Here is a 25,719-nt window from a genome sequence, read left to right on the forward strand (position 1 = left end):
GCAGTGGTGGCCGGCTAGGGGATTGGCAATTTTGTTACCTGGCAAGAAGGACTGAGCAACCATCAAAGACAAGTCCAAGCCCCAGAGCAGAGAAAAGTAACAACTTTACACATTCTGGGTGGGAGAAGCCCAGGGCTGGAAGTCTGTTAAACAGTGATGGTGTGGTGCTCTATAGGGCCCTTGGGTCCTCCCCTTTCCTTGTCTAGATATCCATCTTTCTGCCACTTCTCCTTGCACAGTATTCTGGGAACAGGAAGCCTCCGTCTCAGGGAGCCTGCCTAGCTCTCCTCACCTACTTATGTTCTTCTAACCCGGCTGCTTACTGCTTACTGCTCATGGCTTGCTCAGCCTACCCAGGACCTTCGCCAAGTGGGCCGAGTCATCCCACAATAGCCATGCATCAAGAAATGCCCTTCAGAGGAGCCTACCCTGATGTAGGTAAAAGAGCAACCTTCTTAACCTCCAAGCCACTTCTCTTGTCCATCACTGAATTCTTCACAAGTTTTGTGCCCCTAGAACTTCCCTATCACCGTTTTCTTTCGTCCTGTGCAGTGGGGAAATTATTATTGATTAGATCTCTGCTGCAGAGAGGAAATTTATTAGGCATCAGATCTCTATAGTGTATAGATGAGGAAACTGGTGTTCAGTGAGGGCTAGCAGCTTGTCCAAGTCCACAAAGGTAATGGACAACAATGCAGAATCAAACCTGACTTAGCATCTTGCTGTTTCTACTCTGAGGGAAAAGAAGTAATGGTTTCCTTTCACATGGGAGTTTCAGGCCAATTTTTTTTTTCTACGTGTCCAGTTATTTCTTGATCTTCCTGGAGAATCCGGTGTTCTCTCCGGATACTAAAATTCACTGACGCTCAAGAAATGTGCACCCTGAACTGACATAACATCTCCATGTAACCTCCTGCATTCTTCTCCGTGTGTGAGTGTGTGACATGTGTTCACGGTGGAGTGTGCACCCATGTTTAAGTGGGCATGTATCTATATGCCCAGGTGTATGAAGGCCAGAGGTTGAAATCATGTGTTTTCCTTGGTCCCTCTTGGTTTTATTTTTTTTGAGACACAATCTCTCATTGTACCTGGGGCTCATCTATTTCACTAGGCTGGCCGGCCAATGTGGTCCAGGAATCCACCTGTCTCTACTTCCTAGGCCCTGGGATTTACAGACACGGCTGCCTTGCCCACTTTGACATGGGTTCTGGGGATCTGCACTCTGATCTTCCTTCCATGACCATATCCCCACCCAGTCCTCTCTCATACTCCAGATTGTCTCTAGATTGCTTCCTCAGAACAGTCAAGATGCTATGCAAATAGTTGTTACGCCATATTGTTTAGAGAATGTTTGCACATGCGCAGTAGAGCTCCAACACCCACCCCCCCCACCCCCCACCCCCGCCCCAAATATCTTAGCTCGTCAGTAAGCTGAATCTGCGGAAGCAGAAGCCATTGTAGCGGAGGGATACCTGCACACAAGTGAGCAGCGTGGTAGTGACAGGGGCAGGTGGCAGCCGTGGGCAGGGAGCCATGTGCAACTTCAAAGGAGCAACCGTGGCCTTGCTATAGGGAATTTGTTTTTATAAAGCTTGCTGGAAAGTTTGGGTTTTTTTTTATTTTTGAGAATGTGGCATATGTAATTTAACAGCCACACATGTCAGTTACGTCTCACACTTTGAGATTACCCCATGTTCAGTACACGTGCCAGCATTGTCTTCTGGAGTACAGAACCATCCCTGGGCTGTCTAAATCATCTCCACGCGGCATTAGTATGTGACTTAAATACACACGTTTCCTTTTAAATAATAAAAGCATGTTTTTTTTTATAGTAGAGAGAATGCAGGCAAGTTATTTTAAGATGTAACAATGTCCACTTGGAAAGGACTATAGACATTCAGGACAAGGAAAGAGGGTGGAGAAAAGGTGGTGTGGGCTCATTTGCCCATACACCTGAGCCCTGCCCTTTCAGATTGATGCTGACTGTTCCTTGGTCTGCATGTTAATTCCTTGTGTTCTCACTGATAACATAAACAATCTTGGACATTATTCGGGATGTTCATTTCTTTCATCTATTCACGGTACTCTCTTCTGGCCAACATAAACTTGGAATACTTGTTGAATCTAGGAAACTAGAGAGGGAAGGGGAAGAAAGACCTTACAGAATTGGGACAGGAGAACAAATGTGATGTGAAGGGGGCGAGAGAAGAACGGGGAAGAAAGTTTAAGTAGGAAGAGGGACAGGAATGTAGGGCAAGGTCGATAAATATGAAAGATGTTTGAAAAGTCATGTGGAAACCTACTATTTCATGTTATGAAATGGTAACATATATATATATATATATAACATGTATATATATATAAGACACATACACAATATATATATGTGTATATATATCATATAAAAAGTTTAATGAAATTACTCTATACAGAGGCCTCGTCCCAGAAATCATAGGTTTCCAAATAAAGCCCAGTGCTAGGCATGGGGTATCTCCCTTCAAAGAGTAGATGTAGTAAGGAGTTGCGGGCAGGCCTGCTTTTCATCCTGCCGAGCTCCCCGCACGGCTAGCTTAGCCCCAGAAATAATAACACATAAGCTGTATTTATTTAAATACTGCCTGGCCCATTATCTCTAGAGAGTTAGTTACTGGCTAACTCTCACATCTTGATTAACCCATTTCTAATAATCTGTATAGCACCATGAGGTGTGGCTTACCGGGAAAGATTCAGCATGTCTGACTTGGTGGCTGGCTCCATGGCGTCTGCCCCATTGCCCTCTTCCCAGCATTCTGTTCTGTTTACTCCGCCTACCTAATTTTCTGTCCTATCAAGGGGCCAAGGCAGTCTCTTTATTGACCAATGAAAATAACACAATAGACAGATAACCTTCCTCCATCAAGTAGAGATTGCATCTGTAAAGTTCTCAGTATAAATGGGATATCTATATTATATCCATCCCTCCAAGGCTCAGGGACCATCACAGAAGAGGCGGTAGAAAGGATTCTAAGAGCCAGAAGTTGAAGAGGACCAGAGAAAACTATCTTCTGGGCATGACCCAGAGCAGCTGCGGTTTTCTGCACATGAGTCAGACAGTCAGTGGTCCAGCCTGGAGCAGGGAGGCACTCCAGAGTCCTAAGGAGCTGTGAATGGCTTTGGGAGAGAGAGAGAGAGAGAGAGAGAGAGAGAGAGAGAGAGAGAGAGAGAGAGAAACGTATGGATGCTCATGACATGGAATGGATGTGGAGGCCAGTGAACTTAAGGACTTGGCCTTCCTGCCTCCATAACCTTTACAAGGAAGGGCTTGGATTCAGGTCATCGAGCATGCACCATCAGGAGCCGAGCATCTTTGCCTGGGGAGTCATTGCACCAGTCCGAGACCTCACCTCCTGAAAGTTCTATCACCTCAACATCACCACCTGGGGAGCAAGCCATTAGCATCTGGGCCCTTCAGGGAACATTCCAGATACAATTATGGCAGAAGAACAGGAATACACCATGAACCAGGAGAATGCTCCTGTAATTTTTGTTTGTAGAAAGAAGTCAAGAAAATAGGCCGAGTAGTTAGATTTTGAAAAGTCTGGGGAGATGGGCACCTGGAATTTAGTATTCAAGTTACTACCAAACATAGCACGAGGCTACTGAGTATGGACAAAAGAAAAAGGAAGAGAGAGAGAGAGAGAGAGAGAGAGAGAGAGAGAGAGAGAGAGGAAAAGAGGATTTCAAGACATAAGAGCATGACTCTGATTGCAGTGCAATAAATAATTAGGGGACTGAGTGGGACCATTGCATCCTTCTTTGCAGTTGCAAAGAGAGAGACAGCACAAGGTGGCTTTCCTAAGGGTGCAACTTCTGGAGCCTGACAGTTCAGAAAGGTAATGGCAGCCTTTTAAAGGGCCTGCTCAGGCTCCATTTAGAATATTGTGCACAGCAGCACTTACCGGCTAAAAGTAGGCAGTGGAGTGTTCGGGAAGCGTGCACGAGGGTGGCGAGGGTGGCGGTGCTCGGGAGAGGAGAGGCCTTCGGGGCGGCTTTGAGAGCTGAGATGTTAAGATGTGAAAGGAGGTGATTTAATCAAGGCTATGAGTATCTGATGGGCTCCTACAATGAAGCTGGGGCAAGACCTATTCAGGCTGAGAGGACAAAGGATGCCACGGACTGCTAATTAAGGCTAAGGGGCGGGGGAGTCAGCAGGCATGATCTTTCTTTTGCAGGGTCATCCTTAAGTGAGGCTAAAAAGAAGATGAGGCAGAGTTAAGAAAGCAGAAGAAGAAAATGAATGCCTTGTTAAAGTCGGTCACAAGCCGCGTCTCAGCAAACTGCCTCAGCCAGCCCTCGCTCTACCCACTCCTCCCAGCTGGCATTGTCTTTGAGGTTCCTGTCACCTCCAGCGTCCTGGGAAGGAGGAGCAGACCCAGCGGGGAAGAAGGTCCTGTTTACTGTAAACCCATCAAGGGACTCAGAGACCAGCAGGCTTGAAAGTATATGCGTGTGTGTATGTGTGTGTGAGGTCTCAGCTATACAAATGCTTTGGAGAGAAGATTGGGAAAGGGCAGATTTTAGTGACATATTTATTATATGACTTTACAATGAGAGTTGATTGAGAAAGAAACAAATGATTTTAAAAAATAAAGTCTCTCTTATTTTTCCAAGGCGGTAAATCAATCGAACACCTGTCCCTCCCATGGCAGAGTGGTGAGTGAACGTTCTCCCCTGTCCCGGTGGTGAATGAGTTCCCCGCCTGTCTCTCTTTCTCTCTCCCTCTCTCACCCAGTGGGTGAGACAGTTCTCTCTCACACACGCACCAGTGGTGGTGAATTATGCCGGTGGTTTGTACTGGCACTGTGCGGTAGAAACAAAGATGGAAACACGGACAGATCTGAGCCAATCTGGGCTGCAGAACCTCCGCTGCTGTGGTCCAGCGGTAGCTGTCTGCTGTGCAGCATTCTAGCTGGCTGCCCGGCTGTCACCCTGTGCTCCCACGAAGCTCCCGATGGCATCTCTAAAGTGGGAGAGGAGCCTTCTTGGTACTCGGCTTATAGAAAAGCAGAGCCCTGAATATCGTCAGTCCCGCCAGCATGGAGGAAGGTGTTCTCAGTGTGGTGGATGGAGGAGCAGGGGGGAAATGCAGCTGTCTTTGAATGAGACGTGCGGCTGGAGCTGCCAAGGTCAGGAAAACAATTGGTAATCGTATCTTGGCCAAAATCAGCTGAGCCATTCACCCTGCTTGGAAAGGGCCAAGTGAGCCTGTCTGACAAGAGGCAGGGAGAAGAGTGCTGGGCCAAGAATCAGCACCAGGACCTGGCAGTACTTTGTGGCACTCGTGAAGAATGTGGCCGCAGCTGCATGTGTCTACATGTCTGCCAAGGCAAGGTGGCATCCTTGGGGCCTCACTTGCAAATGCGCGGCCAGCGTCTTCCTGCCCCCTGCCTCTCTCTGACAGATGTCAGTCGGCATTGCCTGCTATCAAGTACTGTCCACTCTTATTTGGCCATCATGAACATTCACTCTTAACCAATCAAATTAACTTTTATAATTATTACCATCATCAGATAACAGCTGTGCCCTGACTAGAGGCCCCATGCTCACCACGGCTGTTTCAGGGCGAAGCAAATCAGCCGGGGCTTTGAATTTGGCTAAATGTGAAAACATTTCTTTCTCTTTTTTTTTCCACATTAGATTCTTAGCATCTCATTTACCACTGAATAGGTCTTGTTTTAAACCAGAAAGAAAGGAAAAAAAAAAGATTCCCCTGGAACTCAGATGTTTCAAGGATAGCGGACTGACAACAGTTTCTCCGATGCATGAGCTAAGAAGAAAATAAATTTCCCTTTTAAGTACCTGTGGTTTTACTCCCAGTGATGGGTAAGTGAATTCCACAAAATTGTTAAGTAAAAAACGCCTGCCTTAAATGATGTCTTTACTCCTGTGTTGTAACAGATATTCACAGAACCGTTCATCCAGACACTACAGGATACATACTTTTCCCAGTAGCCCACTGGACTCTCTCTGCAGTAATTCATGTTGTAGGGCACAAAACAGATTTAAAAAGATATAAGGAAATTCAAATAATTTCTCGTCTTTCGCCTGAGTGCAGTGGGATAAAAGTTGAAGTCGACAGTGAGAGAAGCTACAGAGCAAACACTAACTCACAGAGACTGGATGCCACTCCACTGGATGCTGAGTGAGTTCATCAAAGAAAACACTGCATAATAAAACCCACAGGATACAATGCAAACAATCCTAAAGGGAGGTTTACAGCCATAGTATTTGTGTTACAAAGCAAGAGCGACTGCAGATAGCTAAAAATGCATCTTAAGCCTTGGAAAAACAACAAGCCAAACCCCAAATCAGCAGCTGGAAATAAATATGATCAAGTCAGAAATTAAGGAACCAGAAGCAACAAGAGCACAAAGAACCAATGAGGGAAAGAGCTGGTGATCTGAAAAGATAAACAAGATCAACAAAGCTCTAACCAGTTATCCAAAAGCGGGGAAGACCCGTAGTAACAAATAAGATCAGAAAGAGGAGACTTCGCTGCCATGCCCATTACGTGACTTCCAAGGACTTGAACTTGTCTGGAGACAGCGCCGAACTGAAGAAAAATGAAAAATAGATACACAGAAGAGTGGGATCTTGTAGACTGGGCTCTCTCTCTGATGGAGAAACCTCAGAACCCCAGAGCTCATTGTGTTTGTTTACTGTATAGAACTGAACAGGAAGGTGGGGTTACTGCATACAGATAAACAAGGAGGCAGAGTTTACGGTAGACAGCTGAATTAAGGAGGCAGGTTCAGCTAACCTCAGCAGGAGCAGGCTCTTTAGGTGAGCAGTCTTCAGACTGTCGATATCCAGGGGGCGGTGAGGTGAAAATTATGGGTTTTGTTTTGTATTTTTTGTTTTTGCACACACTATCAACATTCCCACTCAGGCCAGCAGGAAAAGCTTTGTCATTTCCCTCTGAGTCTCATCCCTGAGGAGAAAGCTTTGCTATAGCTCATGGGTCTAGATCAACAACACACATTGACACAGGACTTCATTCAGTGGTTTCTCTGCCCCCTACACAGCACAACAAAAAGCAGTGAAATTCAGAAAATCATTAGGCTATATATTTAAACTTATATTCAATGAAACTGGAAAAAAATATTTTACGTTCTCCCTCCTTCTGCTTCTCATTTGAACCTAGGGAGTTAAGTCCAGTGTTCTAATATGTGTCTCTGTCTCTATCTCCATCCATCGCCCGATGAAGGTTCTATGGTGATAAGCAAAATATTCATCAGTATGTTTATGGGCCAAGGCCAGTTTAGGCACCCTCTTCTCTGCTGTCCAGGGAACAATCTGGGGACCTCTCCTTGGGTCTGGGAACCCCTCCAGAATCAAGTCTCTTGCAAACCCTAAATTAGCTCCCTTAGTTGAGATATATACTTCCCTGCTCCCATATCCATCCTTCCTCCCTCCCCCCCATCCCATTCCCCCAAGCCATCCCCTATCCTCCCCCTTTCCCTTCTCTCTAACCATCTCCCCTTACTTCCACCCCCCACCCCCATGCACCCAAGTTTGCCTGGCAATCTTGTCTACTTCCAATATCCAGGAGGATAGCCATATGATTTTCTGCAGGTTCACCTTCTTATTTAGCTTTTCTAGGATCATGAATTATAGGCTCAAAGACCTTTAACTATGGCTAGAATCCATGAGTGAGTACAGAGGGAACCTTCATCTGACGATAGATGGAGATAGAGACGGAGACCCATATTGGAGCACTGGACTGAGCCCCCAAGGTCCAAATGAGGAGCAGAAGGAGGGAGAACATGAAAAAGGAAATCAGGACCACGAGGGGTACATTCACCCTCTGATACAAGGGGACTGATCGAATGAGAGCTCACCAAGGCCAGCCGGACTGGGACTGAACGAGCTTGTGATCAAACCAGAGTCTCTGAATGTGGCTGACATGGGGGCTGACTGAGAAGCCATTGACAATGGCACTGGGTCTTGTTTTGTCTGCATGTACTGGCTTTTTGGGATCCTGGTCTGTTTGGATGCTCACCTTCCTAGACCTGGAGGGAAGGGGGAGGAACTTGAACTTCCCACAGGGCAGGAAACCCTGACTGCTCTTAGGACTGGAGAGGGAGGAGGGGAGGGGAGGAGAGGGAGTGGGAGGGTATGGGGGAGAGGGAGGAAGTGGAAATTTTTATAAACAAATAAATAAATAAATTTGGAAAAAAAAGATCTGCAAACAGACAGTACAATTTTGACTTTATTTCATGTGTTTTTGAAATAAGCCAGCCTTGGTAAAAGGGCATTTCATATCAATAAATTTGCTTGAATTTTTTTTAAAAAAATAAATATTTTAAAAATGGATAAAGTTCTAAATGCCTATGACCCACTGTCTTCTATTGCTGTGAAGAGACACCATGATCATGGAAACTCTTATAAAGGAAAACATTTAATTGGGGTGGCTTATAGTTTCAGAGGTTTAGTACATTATCATCATGGCAGGATACAGTGGCAGGTAGGTAGACATATGCGGGAGAGATAGCTGAGTTCTTCATCTTGTAGGCAATAGGAAGTGAACTGAGACACTGGATAGTATCTTAAGCATATATGAGACCTCAAAACCTACCTCCACAGTGACACACTTCCTCCAACAAGACCACACACACTCCAACAAGACCACATCTCCAATAGTGCCACTCTTTGGGGGCCATTTTCTTTCAAATCACCATACCTACCAAAATTTAATTAAGGTAAACAAACAATTTTAACACATTTATAACAAGCAACAAGACTGAAAGAGCAATACAAAGTTTTTCATCTAAAAATGGCCAGGCCTTCACTGCTAAGTTCTACTGCACTTTTAAGAAGAAACAACACTAATGCTTCTCAGACTATTTAATAAAACGTAAATGGAAGGAACACTACAAAATTTTCTTACCTGGCCTGTATTACTCTGACATTAAAACCCACTTAAAAGACCCAACAACAACAAAACATGATAGGCTAATAACAAAGATGCAAACATTCTTAGTAAAATCCTTTAAAAAAATCCAACAATGCATCAAAAGATCATTCACCACGATGAAGTTGGCCTTGTTCCAGAGATGTAGGGATGGTTCATCAGTCATAAATAAAAAACAAACAAAAAGCATTTACAAATCAATAAATGTAATGCATCACATAAATGGGCCCAGGAAAGAAATCACATTACCATCTCAACAGACAAAGAAAAAGCTTTAGACAAATCTCAACATCCCAACATGATGAAAGCCCTGAAGAAACTAGAAACAGAAGAAATGTATCTCAACATACTCAGGCTTTATACAACAAAATCTATAATCAACACTAAGCCAAATGGAGAAAAGTTCAAAGCATTTCCACTAAAACTGGGAACAAGAGTATCCACTCCCCCATTATTATTCAATATAATAATCAAAGTATTAATTTGAGAAAATAAGACAAGAGAATAAAATAAAAAGAAAACAAATAGGAAAGAAAGAAGTCAAAGCATCTTTATTCGTAAATATGATCCTACAGATTAGAGAGTCTGAACTTCTCAGAGCTGATAAAAGCTGTCAGCAAGAGGCAGGATAGAAAAATTATCACAACACAGTCAGTAGCCTTTCCACATACAATTAAGAGACATGCTGAGAACAAAACCAAGAAAATAACCCCATCGACAATTGCCTCACATTAAAAACAACCAACAAAAATTTTAGAATAGACCTATCCAAGTAAGTGAAAAGCTCTACAATGAAAACTTTCAAATACCAAGGAAAGAACCAGACACCAGAAGATGGAAAGACCTCCCAGTGCCATGGATTGTTAAGACCAAGCACTGTGAAAATATAGCCAAGAGTAATCTGCTGATGTGGAATTCCCCTCTATATGCTATGAATATGTTTTATAACCATTAGTTATTACCAATAAAGAATCTGCTTTGGCCTATAGCAAGGCAGAATATAACTATGTGGGAAAACTGAACTGAATGCAGGGAGAAAAGAGGCAGTCTCTGGCAGAGGACAGGTAGCTGCTGAAGGAGAAAGATGCCAGAACCTAACTGGTAAGCTGTGGCCTCGTGGCGATACACAGATGAATAGAAATGGGTTAATTTAAGATATAAGAGCTATCTAGGAATATACCTGAGTTGATGGCCAAACAGTGCTGTAATTAATACAGTTTTTGTGTGATTATTCAGGTCTGGGTGGCCAGAAATGAAAAAGCAGTCTCTGCTTCTCAATGGCACCCAATTGTTTGGCAAGAATATCCACAGAAATCCAAAGAAAGCTTTAGAGAAGGGCTTCTAGACCCACAAAAATGGAAGTCAATTGGAGCTTCTAGTAGCTGCATTTTTTCAGATAAGCTCTGTTTGTTGATGGTGAGCAGAGGCGTGGCTTCTTTAAGAGTCAGCTTCCTGGCTGTGCTGGTGGCACAAGTGGCGTTGGATCTTTCAGAAGGTCCTGTTAGCAGAGCACTTGAATGGGGTTTGTGAGCAGGTGTTACAAGTTGCTTAATGGCAACATAAACTTGCTGTGTCCCTGGAGCTGGGGCAGTGAGCATGGCTTGCAGAGCTGGCAATAAATAGAACTCTGCCATGTTGGATGAGGAGGAGTCAAAAGACTAAGCCACGGTGTTAGTCCTAGCCATGCTGCTTAGCATTTTAAAAAGCACTCCTGGTCAAAAAAGCATTACAAATACACAGTAAAGTCAAATTCAGACCAAAAAAAAAAAAAGACCTCTAAATGGGTCACAGTGTTGGGTTGATGTACATGGGCTTAGAAGAGAGATAAGAAAGGGCACAGATAGTCCTAGATTAAAGGAACAAAGATAATAAAATAAATATTAAAATGTAATAGAGTTTAAAAAGTCACATAGAGATGGAATATACACAAAGAGTCTGGATTATGTATATTATTATTTTTTTTGGACTTTTTCAACTGTTAATGGGTTAACTGCTGAAAAACTTTTGATTCTGGGGGCTATTGAGCTAAACCAACATATATATTTTAAAGGTATCTTGACTTCAAAAATTGAATCTAAGTATATGTTACTTTGAAAAAGAGGTTCTTCATTTGTTTCCACAGAAGATGAGAATCTGTGGATTTCTTCTAGGCTAATGTTGTTTAATGGACCAAGACCCCCCCTCAACGGTCTCTGTGAACCCTAAAAATACTTCACCCAGCAAACATTAGAAAGCAGTTTGGAGAAAACTATGCCCAAATTCCCAAAATGATTGTTTAAACATATTTGTTTTCATTTAAAAAGGGTTGATTATAAATTGTTAATGGTCACAGTCAATTTCCAAAATAGATAAATAGGTAAGTATGAGAGATATGATATAGAAATGAATATTTTGTATTGATATGAATCTTCTGATTGATCTTGTTACACTGTGTATATGTATTGCTGCTCTTGTTTAAGGTATTGTGTTTGTGCAGCTCATTTAAAAATGTAATGTATAGTTAAGAAATACAGATAATTAGATAGTCATCTATAATAATCAAACTTTTAATTATATTACTTAGGTTTTCTAGATATACGGAGCTATATTTCAGTTTGATAATCTTCAACACTTCAAAGACCTACAGAATATGACATTTAAAATATTTTTAATAACTTAGATTTTTCTCAACAGTGAGACATGTCTGCTTCTAGCATGACTAATTATTTCACAGAGCTATAGGCATTGAAGAAATTCACTATGAAATTTGCTTTCAATGTGACAAAGCTAGCCACTTGGGCAAGAAACTGCTCTTGCCTGGACTGCTTGACAGTATCCTGTATAAATGGGACAAGCAGGACCCATAGAAAAATGACTGCTCAACCTTCCTAAAGAAGGTGAGACAGTTCCTCAAAATTCCTGCTTCATGAAAGAGTTTGTCAGACATTCTGCAGGACACAGAAGAAAGTGACTGACAAACTGCCAATATAGGTGGAACAGTCTTTCGAATTTCTTGCTTCATGGAAAAGTCTGCTATATACAATGGGCCTGTAGGCTGTAGATGGATGCTCCAATGTTTCAGAAGAACTCTGGGCGACTGTCCAGGCAGTGAGATGCCTCTGTCAATTCTAGAGTTTTGGAAGTTACGTACAATGCAGTTCCTGTTACTTAGCTAATATCAAAGACTCCTTCTGGGGTCTTTGATGAAGTTGAAGACAAATAATTATAGTTTTCCTTAGTTATAATAAAAGATTAATTAGATAAGAAACTGTAGACTCACAAAGAAATATTATAATTCTTGCTTGATACTTGTTTTGTTATATGCAATTTTACTATGTTAAAGTTAAAACCTTCCTTTTTATTTAGACAGAAAAGAGGAGATAATGTGGGATTCCCCTCTGTATGCTATGAATATGTTTTATTACCATTGGTTAATAAAGAAGTTGCTTTGGCGTATGGCAGGGCAGAATATAACTATGTGGGAAAACTAAACAATACAGGGAGAAAGAAGGCAGCCTAAGGCAGATGACATTAGCTGTTGAAGGAGAAAGATGCCAGAACCTAACTGGTCAGACACAGCCTTATGGCGATACACAGATAAATAGAAATGGGTTAATTTAAGATATAAGAGCTAGCTAGGAATACACCTGAGTCATTGGCCAAACACTGTCATAATTAATATAGTTTTGTGTGATTATTCGAGTCTGGATGGTCAGAAATGAAAAAGCAGTCTGTGATTACAATCTACAGATCCAATGAAATCATCATCAACATTTCAATGCCATTCTTTATATTTGTTTTTTAAAAAAACCCTTAAAACTCATATGGCAGTACAAATGACCCTAGAGAGCAAAACAATCTTGAACAAAAATAACATCATAGGTATGCTATACCTGATTTTCAGTTATACTACAATATGCTGAATTGGGACAGAGGGTGTGCTTGGTTTGCACAAGACCCCAGGGTTCAATCTCTAGTGTGCATGAGCATGTGCACGCATGCACGCACATACACACCTACACACACACACACACACACAATTTAGAAATATAGTCTTCAAAAGGATCCTTTGCCCAATAAAGGAAATAAACATATGAAAAATGTCACATATTTAAGAATGAACACGTTATCTGCAAGGCTGCCAGCCCTCACTACTCCTCAGTAATTTATGCTGTATAACTTAGCCTGTGTAGTAGGGCAAGAAAAGCAAACAGAAATCACAAAGATTGGATAAGAAAAGAATTGACATTGTTATGTGCAAAGGATAAAATCTTATCTATGTGAAAACTCTAAAATGATCTATAGGTGGATTTTTTTTAATTAATGAAGGACTCCAGCAAATTTGCAGGAGACAGACCTACAAAAAAACTAAGGCATGCTTTTCCATCAGCAACAATCAACAAGAGCGATGCTTTGAAATTAATTAATTAATTATTATCAAAGAGAGAACACACGAGCCTGCGAGTACGACGAGAGGTGGGTGTATATCATAGCACAGATGTGGAGGTCAGAGAGCAACTTTGCAGAGCTGATTCTCTCCTACCTTTATGCAGTTTCCTTGGACTGAACTCAGGTCACCAGGCTTACACAGCAAGTGCTTGACTCTCATTGAGCCATCTCATTGGCCCCAGAAAATGGCGCTTATATAGCAGCAATCAAATTATACAGTACCCGGGCTGGAGAGATGGCTCAGTGGTGATGAGCACTGAGTGCTCTTCCAGAGGACCCGGGTTCAATTCCCAGCACCCACATGGCAGCTCATAAGTGTGTGTAAATCCAGTTCCTGGGCAATCTGATGCTTTCACACCATTGCATGTAAAATAAAGTTAAACAAGTCATAAAAATTCTTTTAAAAAGTTATACAATACCCTGGGATCATGTCAGACAAAAGCTGGGCAAGTCATTTATGAAGACAATTATAAAATTTTATTGTGAGCCATGAGAGATGATCTAAATAAACTGATGCTTACCCTAATTTGTAATGCTATAATCTGTATCTAAAAGGTCAATTCTTACCCTAATTAAGCAAGAATTTAATGCACTGTCCACTAAATTCAGTGGATATTTTCATGAAACATGGTGTGTTTATTATAAAACTTTTGGAAAAGTAAAGGGACAAAAATATCCAAGATATCCTTGAAGAAGGTATTAAGAGATTGCATTAAATTAAGAATACATGCTATCTGCCACGATTTAGAAAAGAGTGGTTTCAAAGCAGTAGAAGAAACATTCAAACTACGTGACCAACAGAAGTTTTCATCCAGAGTATATCAGTCCTCTTGGTCATTTTAAAGAATAGAACCCTTAAGGTCACAAGGTATTATCATAAATGTCCTATCAACAAATTAAAAGGCAATTAGCTGTATCAGTCAGTAACAGCACAGAGAACTTAAGACAGCAACCAGCAGGAAAACTCATGAATCAATAGTGACAGTTAAGCAAAGGTGGACTACAGTTCTCTGTGCTGTTGCAAACACTTCTGGGAATCAAGGGCACTCAAATTCTGTTTTATAGACTGTGTTAGGTACTACTGTCTCTGACACCATCTTGTTTTATGGATAGAAAAAAGGTCTCCCCACCTTGATAAGCAGCAGCTGCCTTTGGAAGTGTCTTTCTTCTGTAAAATGGCATGCCTTCCTCAAGGCATCCTAAATAATTTGAGACTTCTACTGTGCTAGGATACTAGGACCAGCATCAAAGATGACAATTTTCACAGGACTGATCTAAGAGTTGATGCATTTTCCACCAATTGCAGTGGGTTGTTTTTTTTTTTTTATGGAACTTGACATGTCTAAAATAAAAAAATCTTGCTACAAAGTTTTAATTCTACAAATCTTTCACTCGCTTGGTTAGAGTTATCCCAAGATAGATTATGTGTGTGTGTGTGTGTGTGTGTATAACGATATGATTATAAATACTGAAGCTGCTGTGAAAGGTATTGTTTCCCTGATTTCTATCTCATTCTGTCATTTTGTATATTGGAAGGCTACTGTGTGTTAATTTTATATTCTGCTACTTTGATAGAAGTGTTTATCAGCTGTAGAATTTTCCTGGTGGAGCTTTTAGGGTCATTTATGTATACAGTTGTATCATCTGCAAATAAAAGGTACTTAGCAAAGAAAGTACTTTGACTTCTTCCTTTCTTATTTTTATCCCCTTAATATCCTCCAGTTGCCGTATTGCTGAATCTCAGATTTCAAGTACTGTATGCAACAGGCATGGAGAGACTGAACACTGCACCTGGCTGCTGATTTTAGAGGAAATGCCTTGCGTTTCTCTCCGTTTAGGTTGATGTTGACTGTGGGGTTGCTGTAAATCGCCTCTGTGTGGCTGAAGTATGCTCCTCATATCCCTGATCTCTCCAGGACTTTTATCATGAAGAGCTGTTGGATTTTGTCAGAGGCCTTATCTACACCTAATGAGATGATCATGTGGTTTTTGTCTTTCAGTCTGTTTATGTGGGGGATTACATTTATCAATTTACATTTGTTGAACCATCTCTGCATCTCTGAGATAAAGCCTATTTGATCATAGCGGATGGTCTTTTTGATGTGTTATTAGATTCGGTTTGTATTTTACTGATCATGTTCATAAGGAATATTGGTCTGCAATTCTCTTTCTTTACTAGGTTTTTGTGTAGCTTAGGTACTGGTGTAACTGTGTAAAAGAACTGTGTAGCCTTGTAACTGTGTAACCTTGTAACTGTGTAACTTGTTACACTGAAAATGACTACAGTGTAGATTTCCAGGACAGAAATTTTCTTCCTGATATCCTTGATAAACAGTCATCCACATGTTGGGAGGAAAAACGATAGGATGGTAAGCAGCCTGTCTAGTAGTTACAGAATTTCTAATGGGACCAGGTTCATCCACATCCTGACCTTCAACGTTTCTTTTAGGTTCGGACTGCTGCTCTCAGCAGCCCCAGGGGGAAAGGGACTTGAGCATCATCTCACCTTACACTTTCATGACATCAGCATCATGCCTAGCTGCTTCTGAGCTCCTGTCCAGGCCCAGTTATGGACACATGCAAGTTCACCTACTTACTCAAGTGAACCTTTGCTCTCCAGCCAATGCTAGTGGTCTGACATCCATTATTCTGTGACAAAGCCCCCTCAGCCACGCCCGCCTCTCTCGGTGATTCTGAGTCCTCTCTCAGGTGCATTGTGACACACACTCCTCCAGCACGAAACATCATATGCAACCATATGTAACCATATGTAACCATAATGCACCCACAGTCAAGTCTGTGTCCAGCTTACCTGTAGAGATCTGGAATCAGCTTGTCATCAAAACGAATGCACAGGTTGTTGAGGACTTGCTCATGCTGACCAAACAAGCGGATGTAGTTGGAGACTGGGAAAGGCTCCTTTGAAAAGCATGTGATGGCCTCCACCAACTTATACTTGTTAATGTACAGTCGGAAATATGTCCCGTCCTTCGCATCGCCGGTAATTATTTCTGAACCCTGGGTGAGAAGGAGAAATGGATCAGGAAAACAGTATCCAAAACATTTCTCGGCTTTGGGAACTTTACCTTAGTGATGTTTTAATTTTTCACGTATAATAGACAAGTTCTATCTTGTTGCAAACGACAGCTATTGACCAGACACAAAGGAAGACAGCGGTGCATCGAAAAGGACATTTTTTTCATGACCAAAATGTTCCTTGGCACACTTTCAATTGTCATCACATTGTTCTACGCTTTTAAATCAGTTGCTAGGTGACAACCAACTCTATCGCTCAATATCTCACCCAGTAAAGGAACTGGGTCCTTTTTCGATGATGGGTATGAAGTGTCAAATTTCACAGAACCATTCTGAAAACAAGATCTTGGTCAATATGATCATGAGAAATTCTAGTTGTTTTATCGAATCCTTAAACAAATAAAAGGTGAAAACCTGGTGGTTAGGCTTGGGAAGGAGGGTGGACAATGACAGATGGGACATTGATAATTCAGTTTCCAGGAGAAAGGTCTCAGACCACAGTGTACACCCCGGACAGTCTGTGATGACCTTTCTCAGGCCACAGACTACACCCCAGACAGTCTGTGGGTGACCTTTCTCAGGCCACAGCATACACCCCATACTATCCGCGGGTGACCTTTCAGTTTGTAAGTTGTTCAAGGTGTGGATTTTGCCCCTTGGAAACCGATTAAAACTGCCCCATGAACCAGACGATAAGAAAGGGCTCTCTTATAATCCCACGTCACGATTACCTTTTCTGTTTCAGCCCTACCAGCTACCGACCCCTCACTGGGGCTCTGCTCCCTGTTGGCCTCAGGAGACAAACACAGGCTGTGTTGGTGGAGGCTGAACTTTTACTTTGCCCCAAGACTCCGGATTTAGTTCACTACAACACCAATAACGCTTTGCTGAGTGCATATAGAGCTAAGATTTCACTCTGCACTTGAACGTGGCATTTATAAAGCTAAGACAAATTCAACTTGTCTCATCCCAAATGTTTACTTAGTCCTGGATCCACCTGAGGGCTTCATCGAAACATGGACACACAGCGTGATGGTCAGTGTGCCTGTCAACTTACTGGGATCTGAACCCACCTAGGAGACAAGCCTCAGCACACCTGTGAGACATCACTTATCCTAGGTTAGCCTCTGGGAGGAATCATCTTGATTGGGTCATATGAGGTGCTGAGACACACCCTAAAAGTAGGCAGCCCTAGTCCCTGGGCTGGGGTCCTGGGAGGTACAGAAAGGAGAAGATGAGCTGAGAAAGATCATTGAGTGCTCTCTGCTTCCTGACGGGGGACACCATGTGACCAGCTGCCCAAGTTCCTGCCAGAATGACTCCTCTAACACAGTGGATTATACCTTTGAACTCTGACCCCAAATAAACCCCTTGCTCCCTTAAGTTACTCTCACTGGGACATTTTATGTCAGCAGCAGGAAAAGCAACCAAACCACAAGGTTTCACTTTTTAGCTAAGCTGAGATGACTTGGTGGGCATCGTGGGATCACATGGCACAGCCCTGGGGAAACACAACTGAAGACAAGACTCTAGGCCGACTTCAATACAGTGGTAGGCTGGGTATTTAGGTGGGGGATGACAGCAGCTGCAACCTTAGAAAGAAGCTGGGCAATGACGCTTCAAAGAAGAGGTTGGTGGCCCGGTGTAAATTCATCCATGGTAAGCGCCTGCGTCCACAGCACATTTTCTGGTTTGAAACAACAAGTAGTGGCAGCGTTCCACATTTTTGGTCCCATCATTAAAATTAAAAAGTGTGTGTGTGTGTGCTCACGCATGCATGCGTGCACAGGTCTGCAGGTGTGTGTGGAGGCAAAAGAGTCAACTTCACGTATTCCTCAGGAGCCACTAATAAGGGTCTCTCATTGGCCTGAAGCTTTTGGATGGGGCTAAGCTGCCTGGCCAGCAGTACCCGTGGGATTCTCCTGTCTCGGCCTTTGGCACTGGGATTATAATAAGCAAATGTCAGCAGGTCCGGCGTTTCTATTGGGGTGCTGGTAAAGACTTCAGAAATGCCGGTCTGTGTCTGTGTCACAGGGTGTCTTCGGCTCGCGGTCACACATACCCTCACCGCCACGTTTCTCTAGCCCCCACTGGCTCCAGCCAGCGTTTCACTCAGGTGTACGGCCTTGAGTCTGGGCTTTCACTCCCTATGCCTTGGGTGTGGGCATGTGACTTCCGCTTCACTCGGACAGCTTGCAATATTAAGCACCCTTTTAGAGCTGGAGCGCACATGGGTATGCAGACAGTGACCTCTGCTATATGCCTTTCCCAGATAAACTGCAGACCGGACCACCCGAGTGCGTCATCAGCAGTTTTGGAGGTAGCCTCCTGACCCCTTGGCAGAAAAGGGCAATTTCAGGAGGAAGCTAGAAAACCACAAGCTTGTGAGTGTTGGACAAGAGGTCACTCCTCAGTAGAAGCAGTATTCCCAGTAAAGTTGCTTGGGGTCCCAGACAGCACCCCCAAGAACTGCCAGCTTTTCTCTGGGCTCACTGGAGAGCAGAGACAGCAATCCCACAAGACTTGAGCAGCTGCCTTCTCCTCCTTAATTTTCTACATGCCGAGTACTAAAAACAGGGGACCCAGACACCAAAGAAACTTTGTGAGCCACCCAGAAGGGCAGCAAGAAGGTGGCGTTGCAAGGAGCTTCATTCACCACCCCACATTCAGTTATGGGGGTCTCCTTTGTGTTCTGGGCTTTGTGCCCTAGGCTGGGCACTTCAAGGGTGGGGCCATGGCTAGTTACTACAGCAGTTGAATGGTGACTAACTGCCAAGGAAACCTGGTGGCTTGCTGGCCGGGTACCAGTCAGAGTCTGAGCAGGACACACTGTCCAATGGCAACCCTCCGCAACCTGTTGTAGCCTTAAGATTGCTTCCAGTGACAGGTTTTGCTTTACTTTTTTTCCCCCCGACTGAATCTCCGTGGTGTCAGCACAAAGCCAAGCACACCGTGCTCCACAATGACAAGGGCTTGGACAGGCTATTCAGTAAAGAGTTGCCCTAGAGAACGTAACAGGGAGGAGGTCATGCTGGGGACGGATCTTAGCTGTAGAAGGCCACTTGTGTCGATTTTAATGAGCTTTGCCACTGTCTCTGCATAGCTGGGGGTGGGGTGGGACAGTCTGGAAACATGGAGTGCGCTGAAATATTGCACACCACCGTGATGTGATGAAACCTGGTTGGCGGTCAGGTTACCCTTGCACTGCTGCCCATTCCTCCTGACACTTGCTGCCCTGATTTTTTTTTTTCTTCCTGATCACACATTTTAGGAAAACGATCCAGAATCCACACCAAGCGGAAGTCATGGGATTAATCAGCCTCAGTGTTCGAGAAACCGAGTCCCCAGCTCCCGTGACAAACACACGACTTAGGATTTAATAGCATCCAAGGCGGAATTTGTTGTGACAAATTTCTTTCCTCTGTGGCACACAAGCCAACCAAGCATGTGGGCCAGATTGGTACAGCAGCTCATGCTGGAGGCGTCTCCAGACTTCTCTTCTCTTTGCTGGGTCGTCGTAGAAAGAGCTCATGGATTACTGAAGTGGCTTCCAACTTCACTGTTCTACTCACCGAGAACTTGAGACGTCTAACATTGGTCCGGACCATGCCTACTGTACGAACAGCAATTCAGTTTCCCTGGGGGGAAATACTGTTCGGTGGCCTGCACTCTTTGTCAGCTGGCTATATTTAGGTGACTGCCTGGCCATTTTGGCAACATTTTTGCATAAATTAATTCCGACTCCAAAAGATTGTCATGGAGCCATCCTATATATATTTTTTCTTAGAAAATAAAAATGGGGAAAAAATCTGCTAAGGTCTACTGCACTAATTAAGAAGGAGGCCCACCTGGCAGATAGTTAATGACAGCCAGGAGTCCTGTTCAAGGACTGCCATAGCGCCAGCCAAAGAACCCACTTAAGATGCACTGTCTTTAGAATTCTCGTTATCTGAAAGCCCTTCTGTCTCTTCTGACTTCTGCAGAGAGCACAGGCTGAGGGCGATGGGGGAAGACTCTGGTGTGGTCTCAAATCAAGACCAACATTTCCTGCTCTTGTATGGTTGAGGTTGTTTATCTCTGGTGACGGAAGAAGAGAGACTCTGGTGCTTTGCACACCAGACACCTGAAGGAGAGTGGAAGCTGGGTGCGAAGGTGCTTGGCCGCACCCTCCATACCCAGGAGACTGGGTGGGAAATTGTAAGTTTGGGACTCCCCTTTCGGCTAGATATAAGATGCCCCCAGTGGGAGAGGCCAAAGAAAGTTAAAAGAAAAAAAGGAAAAATAATATCTGTGTTTCCCTCTAGAAGAAGGAGGTTTCATTATCACATGGGAGCAGGGCTTACAAGAATTTGCACCATTCACAGGCCACCTGCTGTCCTCCAAGTTGTGTAAGTGATCAGTAATGATTTGCTTTGTACAAATGATCAATAACAAGTCCAGGACCGAAGACAGGAGGGATGACTTATTCCAAGCCCGTGAGGATCAAATGGAAGACCTGGAATCGGGTTCCTGAATTAAGGGGCTAGGGGCCAATGACTAGAGACATTTTGAATCCCCCTTTCCTAATAGCTTTGAAGAGTTTTTCTGGTTTATTCTACTTATACCTGATTGGCCAGAACCCACCACATGGCTAGCCCTCCCTCCAAGAAAATCTGAGAAATATCTTTATGTTCAGTTGGCCATGTCATTAACCCTCAAAAATATTCAGAAGACGATTGGAAAGGAGACTCTTACCCACTGAGGGAAAATCAAGTGTGTCACACAAGAAAAGGAGTCACCATTTGCTAAGAACCCAGCCTGGGACAATCTGTCAGAGGAGCTTCCTTGGGGAACTCTCCAATTGGTCAGCTAAAGGGAAGCCCCATCCATAGCTCCTACCTTTCCCAGGTGTAATTCATGAATGGGAGGGGAATCAGTTGGGCCTGGTGGTCATTCCTGGTAAAAAGAATTTACCTGCCCCAGTGACATGAAGGCAGATGTCTCTAGGCTGGTGGTATATCAGAACCTAACAATGGTGGCGTACTGATCTCTGTAGGTAAATGGATAAACTGTGGTACACCTAGACAATGAAAAATCACTCCGCATCTTAAAAAATGGGCTGTATAGCATGAAAGGACATGGAAGGAACTTAAATATCCATTACCAGTGAAGATAAGCCAATCCCACATGCTGTGGGTTCCAAGTGTATGATATGACAATTAACCCTGATTGTCGATTTGATGGGATTTAGAATCAGCACAGAAACAAAACTCTGGGCATGTCTGTGAGGGAGCTTCAGGATGAGGTTCGCTGAGGTGGAAAGACCCACCTAAACATGGGTGACAGCATTCTGGGGCTGGGGTCCTGTACTGTACACACAAGAGAAAGTCAGCTGAGCCTGGTCATCTCCCCTCTGTCCTCACTGTGCATGTGATGTGACTACTGCCTCAAGGTCCTGCCTTTCCGGGCCCGAGGACTGTGTCCTCAGACTGTGGGCCCAAAGATACCCTTCCTTCCTTAAGCCGCTTACTGCTAAGTGATTGGTCACGGTAATAAGAAGAGTAGCTGTTATATGTAACAACTTTGGAGACAATAAAGAAAAGACAGAGGGGCTTTTAGTAGATTCTGTATGGCACTGTGGTGGTGGGCACACTGTCAAGAGCCTCGAGACTGCACATGGCCAGAGCAGATCCCAATGAAAGCTGGGATCGGCTGGTAGCAATGCGCTGATGAAGGTCCATCAGTTCTGACAGCCAGATCACTTTGGTGGGAGAATGGAGAGAGTTGGGGAAGGTGAATATAAGTCGTGAGGGAGAGGGAAATCCAGGCAATCACTGTAACTTTTTCTGAAGTTTTTTTTTATAACATTAAAACTACTTTTTGAAAGTCTATTGAAGAAAAGATTTATTAAGGTAACACTAAATTTGATCATCTCGTGATCTTTGGGAGTTAGAGATGGCGAATGGCTCAGCTGGGAACTAGATTTTCAGTCAAGATTTTGGCTGGAGCTATGGGTCATCCCAAGACTTGAATGACAGAAAGACCTACTTCTAAGGCAGGTAGTTCATATGGCTGGTGTAGGCAATCCTCAATTCTTTACCATACAGATCTCCCCAAAGGGCTACCTGGGAGATCTCTTTCTATGGCAGCTTTACCTGCAAAGGGCCAAGGTGGAAGGTATAGGATCTTCGTGATGTTGATATAGTCTTGGAAACCACACACTTCCCATCTCCAGAATGTCCTGCAGGCTACACCAGTCAGCTCTGCTCCCTTTGGGAGTGGACCACATGATGGTGTAAAGGACAAAGACTCTTTGGCGGCCATTTTAAATGTTGACATGTACAGTGAGAGTGTGATGTGTGAATCAATGACCGAAAGAAAAATTTTACCTCCCCATAAAACCAATTATTACGACTAGAAGTAAAACCCAAGGTCAATACTTACAAAATCAGGCTGTGATCTTTGAACATCCAAGGGACTTGGTACGGTAGGTTTGGCAATATGCAGATAATGATAAGACCCAGGAAGAATGCCACCTAGAGAAATGGACTGTTGGTTTATATTTTATCAAAGGACAGACAGAGATGCTCATGAAACTCCAGCTAAAATATGGCTGGTTAGGAAGGAAGGCCCTGGGTGGTTAAACATTATTTAATCAAATCAGTACAATGGAACTAGAATACCCTATAATATAGCCGCCTGTGCAAGACATGCAAAGATGCATCCCATTGATACATTACACCTCCCTATGCCTAACTTACTGCTACTTAACCAGACCAATAGCTCCAGAATGTTGCCATGGCGTTCCCATTTCCCATACTCCTCCAAATAACCAAAACATTAAAAACAGTACTTTACATGGAAAATTAACAAAGTTCCTTATTTAACACTTTAGAAAATCATTATTATAAGTCCTTAAGATTTTGAAGATAGTCTTGAGCCTGACCAAGCTCTAGTCTTTGGGGACCCTCCATTCTCTTACCTGCTTGAGGTCATTCCCTAAGATCCTACTCAGAGGAGAGGAGCAGGACTCCCCTGAGACATCTTCTAGAGAAAGGAAGGCAGCAGTGGAAGGTGGGCTTTGGTCTCTGTGGCCTGGTGCTCTGACTAGATCAGGTTTCATAAATACCTTTAGGCCCTATACACATATGCTTTGCAGATATCTGTGAACCTCCAAGAACTGAACATCAAATTCTGTAAATATGTATGTTTCTCATGGTGGGAAGTTCTACAAATGTTTTAAAACATGGTTTTAAAACATCTCTTCTCTGTCTTTTTATCACAACATAAAAAAAAACCAACAACCTGTCTTCCCCTTCCATAGGCAGCCTGAGGTGACCTGTGAAATGGTTCACCCCTCTCTTGACTCAGAAAATCTTATAAAATCAGGCAGATTAAGAAATTCCTATTCTCACATTCACTTTAAAATATCCATGAAACTACTCAAGTCACCAAAGGTATGTCAATCCTAAAAGTCACTAAGTATCTGAAGGATGTCATCTTGAAGAAGCGATGTGCTCCAATCTGGCAATATAATGGTAGAGTCAGTAGATATGCCTATTGTAGAATATTACTTTAAGATGTGTTACATTTGTTTATTCTGTGAAATATTTGTTTAATGCTGCAAAGACATGTTACATTTTTTTATATTGCATTTGTTAAACTCCACGAAGCTGTGTGACTTTGCCTGTCTAAAACATTTGATTGGCATACCACAAGGACTTGTGCTCAACTATGTTCATAGCAACATTATTTGTCATAGCCAGAACCTGGAAACAACCTAGAAGTCCCCAACTGAAGAATGGATAAAGAAAATGTGGTACATTTACACAATGAAGTACTTGAAGTACTACACAGTGATATAAAATGACATCTTGAAATTTGCAGGCAAATGGATGGATCTAGAAAAAAAAAACATATCAAGTGAGGTAACCCAGACCCAGTAAGACAAAAATAATATATATTCACTCATAAGTGACTTTTAGACATAAAACAAAGAGAAACCGTTCTCCAGAGAAACTAGACAACAGAAAGGACCTGAAGAGAGATTTACATGAATTTACATGGGAAGGAGAAAAAGACAAGATCTCCTGAGTAAATTGGGAGCATGGGGGTAACGGGAGAGGGCAGAAGGGGAAAGAAGAGGAAGGGAGGGGAGTGGAGAAAAAAGTATAGTTCAATAAAAACAATTTTAAAATGTTTAAACCTTAAACAAAGAAAGAAAAAAACATTTGATTGGCTTAACAAAGAGCTGAACAACCAATAGCGAGGTAGGAGAAAGGATAGGTGGGGCTGGAAGGCAGAGAGAACAATCAGGAAGAGAAATTTGGGAGAAGATCAAGGAGAGAGAAAAGAAGGAACCAGCCACCCAGCCAGACATGGAATAAGAAGGAAAGAAAAGATATACAGAAATAGAGAAAGATAAAATCTCAGAGGCAAAACACAGATGGGATAATTTAAGTGGCGGTACATGCCTTTAATTTCAGCACTGGGGAGGCAGAGACAGGCAGATCTCTGTGAACTTGAGGACAGTCTTGTTTAAGAGCTAGTTCCAGGACAGCCAGGGATATTACACAGAGCCATCCTATCTCAAAAAGCCACAAAGAAAAACAGAAAATCTGGCAAGAAACAAACCAAACTAAGGATGGACATTCATAAGAAGGAATAAGACTCCATGTGGTTTATTTGGGAACTTGATGGTGGCCCCCCCAAAAGAGCCAAAGAGTAATAAAAAATCAACTACATGTGCCCAAACCAAATAGTAGGGCTGGACACAGGGTTGATGGCCACAAAAGAGGGCTGAATTCCTGCTCTACATGCTTAACGGTGCAGAGAGCAATGCTGAACTTAAAAGGTTGGATGTAAGTTCTCTAGTCTTTGATCATATTCAAGTCAACAAGAACATACCCAAACAAAGACATGCCTTTGAACTTGTAGAGCTCATGAATGCATTAACCTGTACATGAGCTCTCCCTGCCACATTGAGATGATCACCACTGAAAATGAACAAACTGTTTCTAGACAGAAAGAGAGGGTTGGACAGAAGAAGAAGACATTCCAGGAGAAAATGGAGAAACAAAAGCTTGAGGTACAGGAATAAATTAAGCATAAAATAAATGTAAAAAAAATCTTCCTTATGTGAAATCATTTTCCTCGGGGACAGCAAGGCTTAGGGAGTGAAAATGGACTGTTTCACAGCTGTAAATGGCCGAGCCTATCCATGAAGAGGGCAGGCTCTAGAGGTTGGAGAGATGATGCATGGTAAAGGGCACTTGCTACCTTTGCAGAGGACTGAGGTTTGGCTTCCAGCACCCACATGCCTG

At 43.0% G+C, this 25,719-nt stretch overlaps 1 protein-coding gene across 3 annotated transcripts in view; it reads right to left on the minus strand.

The window, feature by feature from the left end:
- Cfap61 (cilia and flagella associated protein 61) overlaps positions 1 to 25,719 on the minus strand; it is a 290,445-nt gene that overhangs the window by 47,281 nt on the left and 217,445 nt on the right. For all 3 annotated transcript variants that reach the window (XM_087911144.1, XM_087911142.1, XM_087911143.1), the window contains 2 exons: positions 22,841 to 22,932; positions 16,194 to 16,399 (listed from right to left, as the gene is read on the minus strand). In XM_087911144.1, the coding sequence (XP_087767270.1) occupies positions 16,194 to 16,399; positions 22,841 to 22,932 (298 nt within the window). The remainder of the gene's footprint in view (positions 1 to 16,193; positions 16,400 to 22,840; positions 22,933 to 25,719) is intronic.

Source organism: Myodes glareolus, chromosome 10 (genome assembly GCF_982192425.1).
Source record: "Myodes glareolus chromosome 10, mMyoGla1.1, whole genome shotgun sequence".
Lineage (NCBI taxonomy): Eukaryota > Metazoa > Chordata > Mammalia > Rodentia > Cricetidae > Myodes > Myodes glareolus.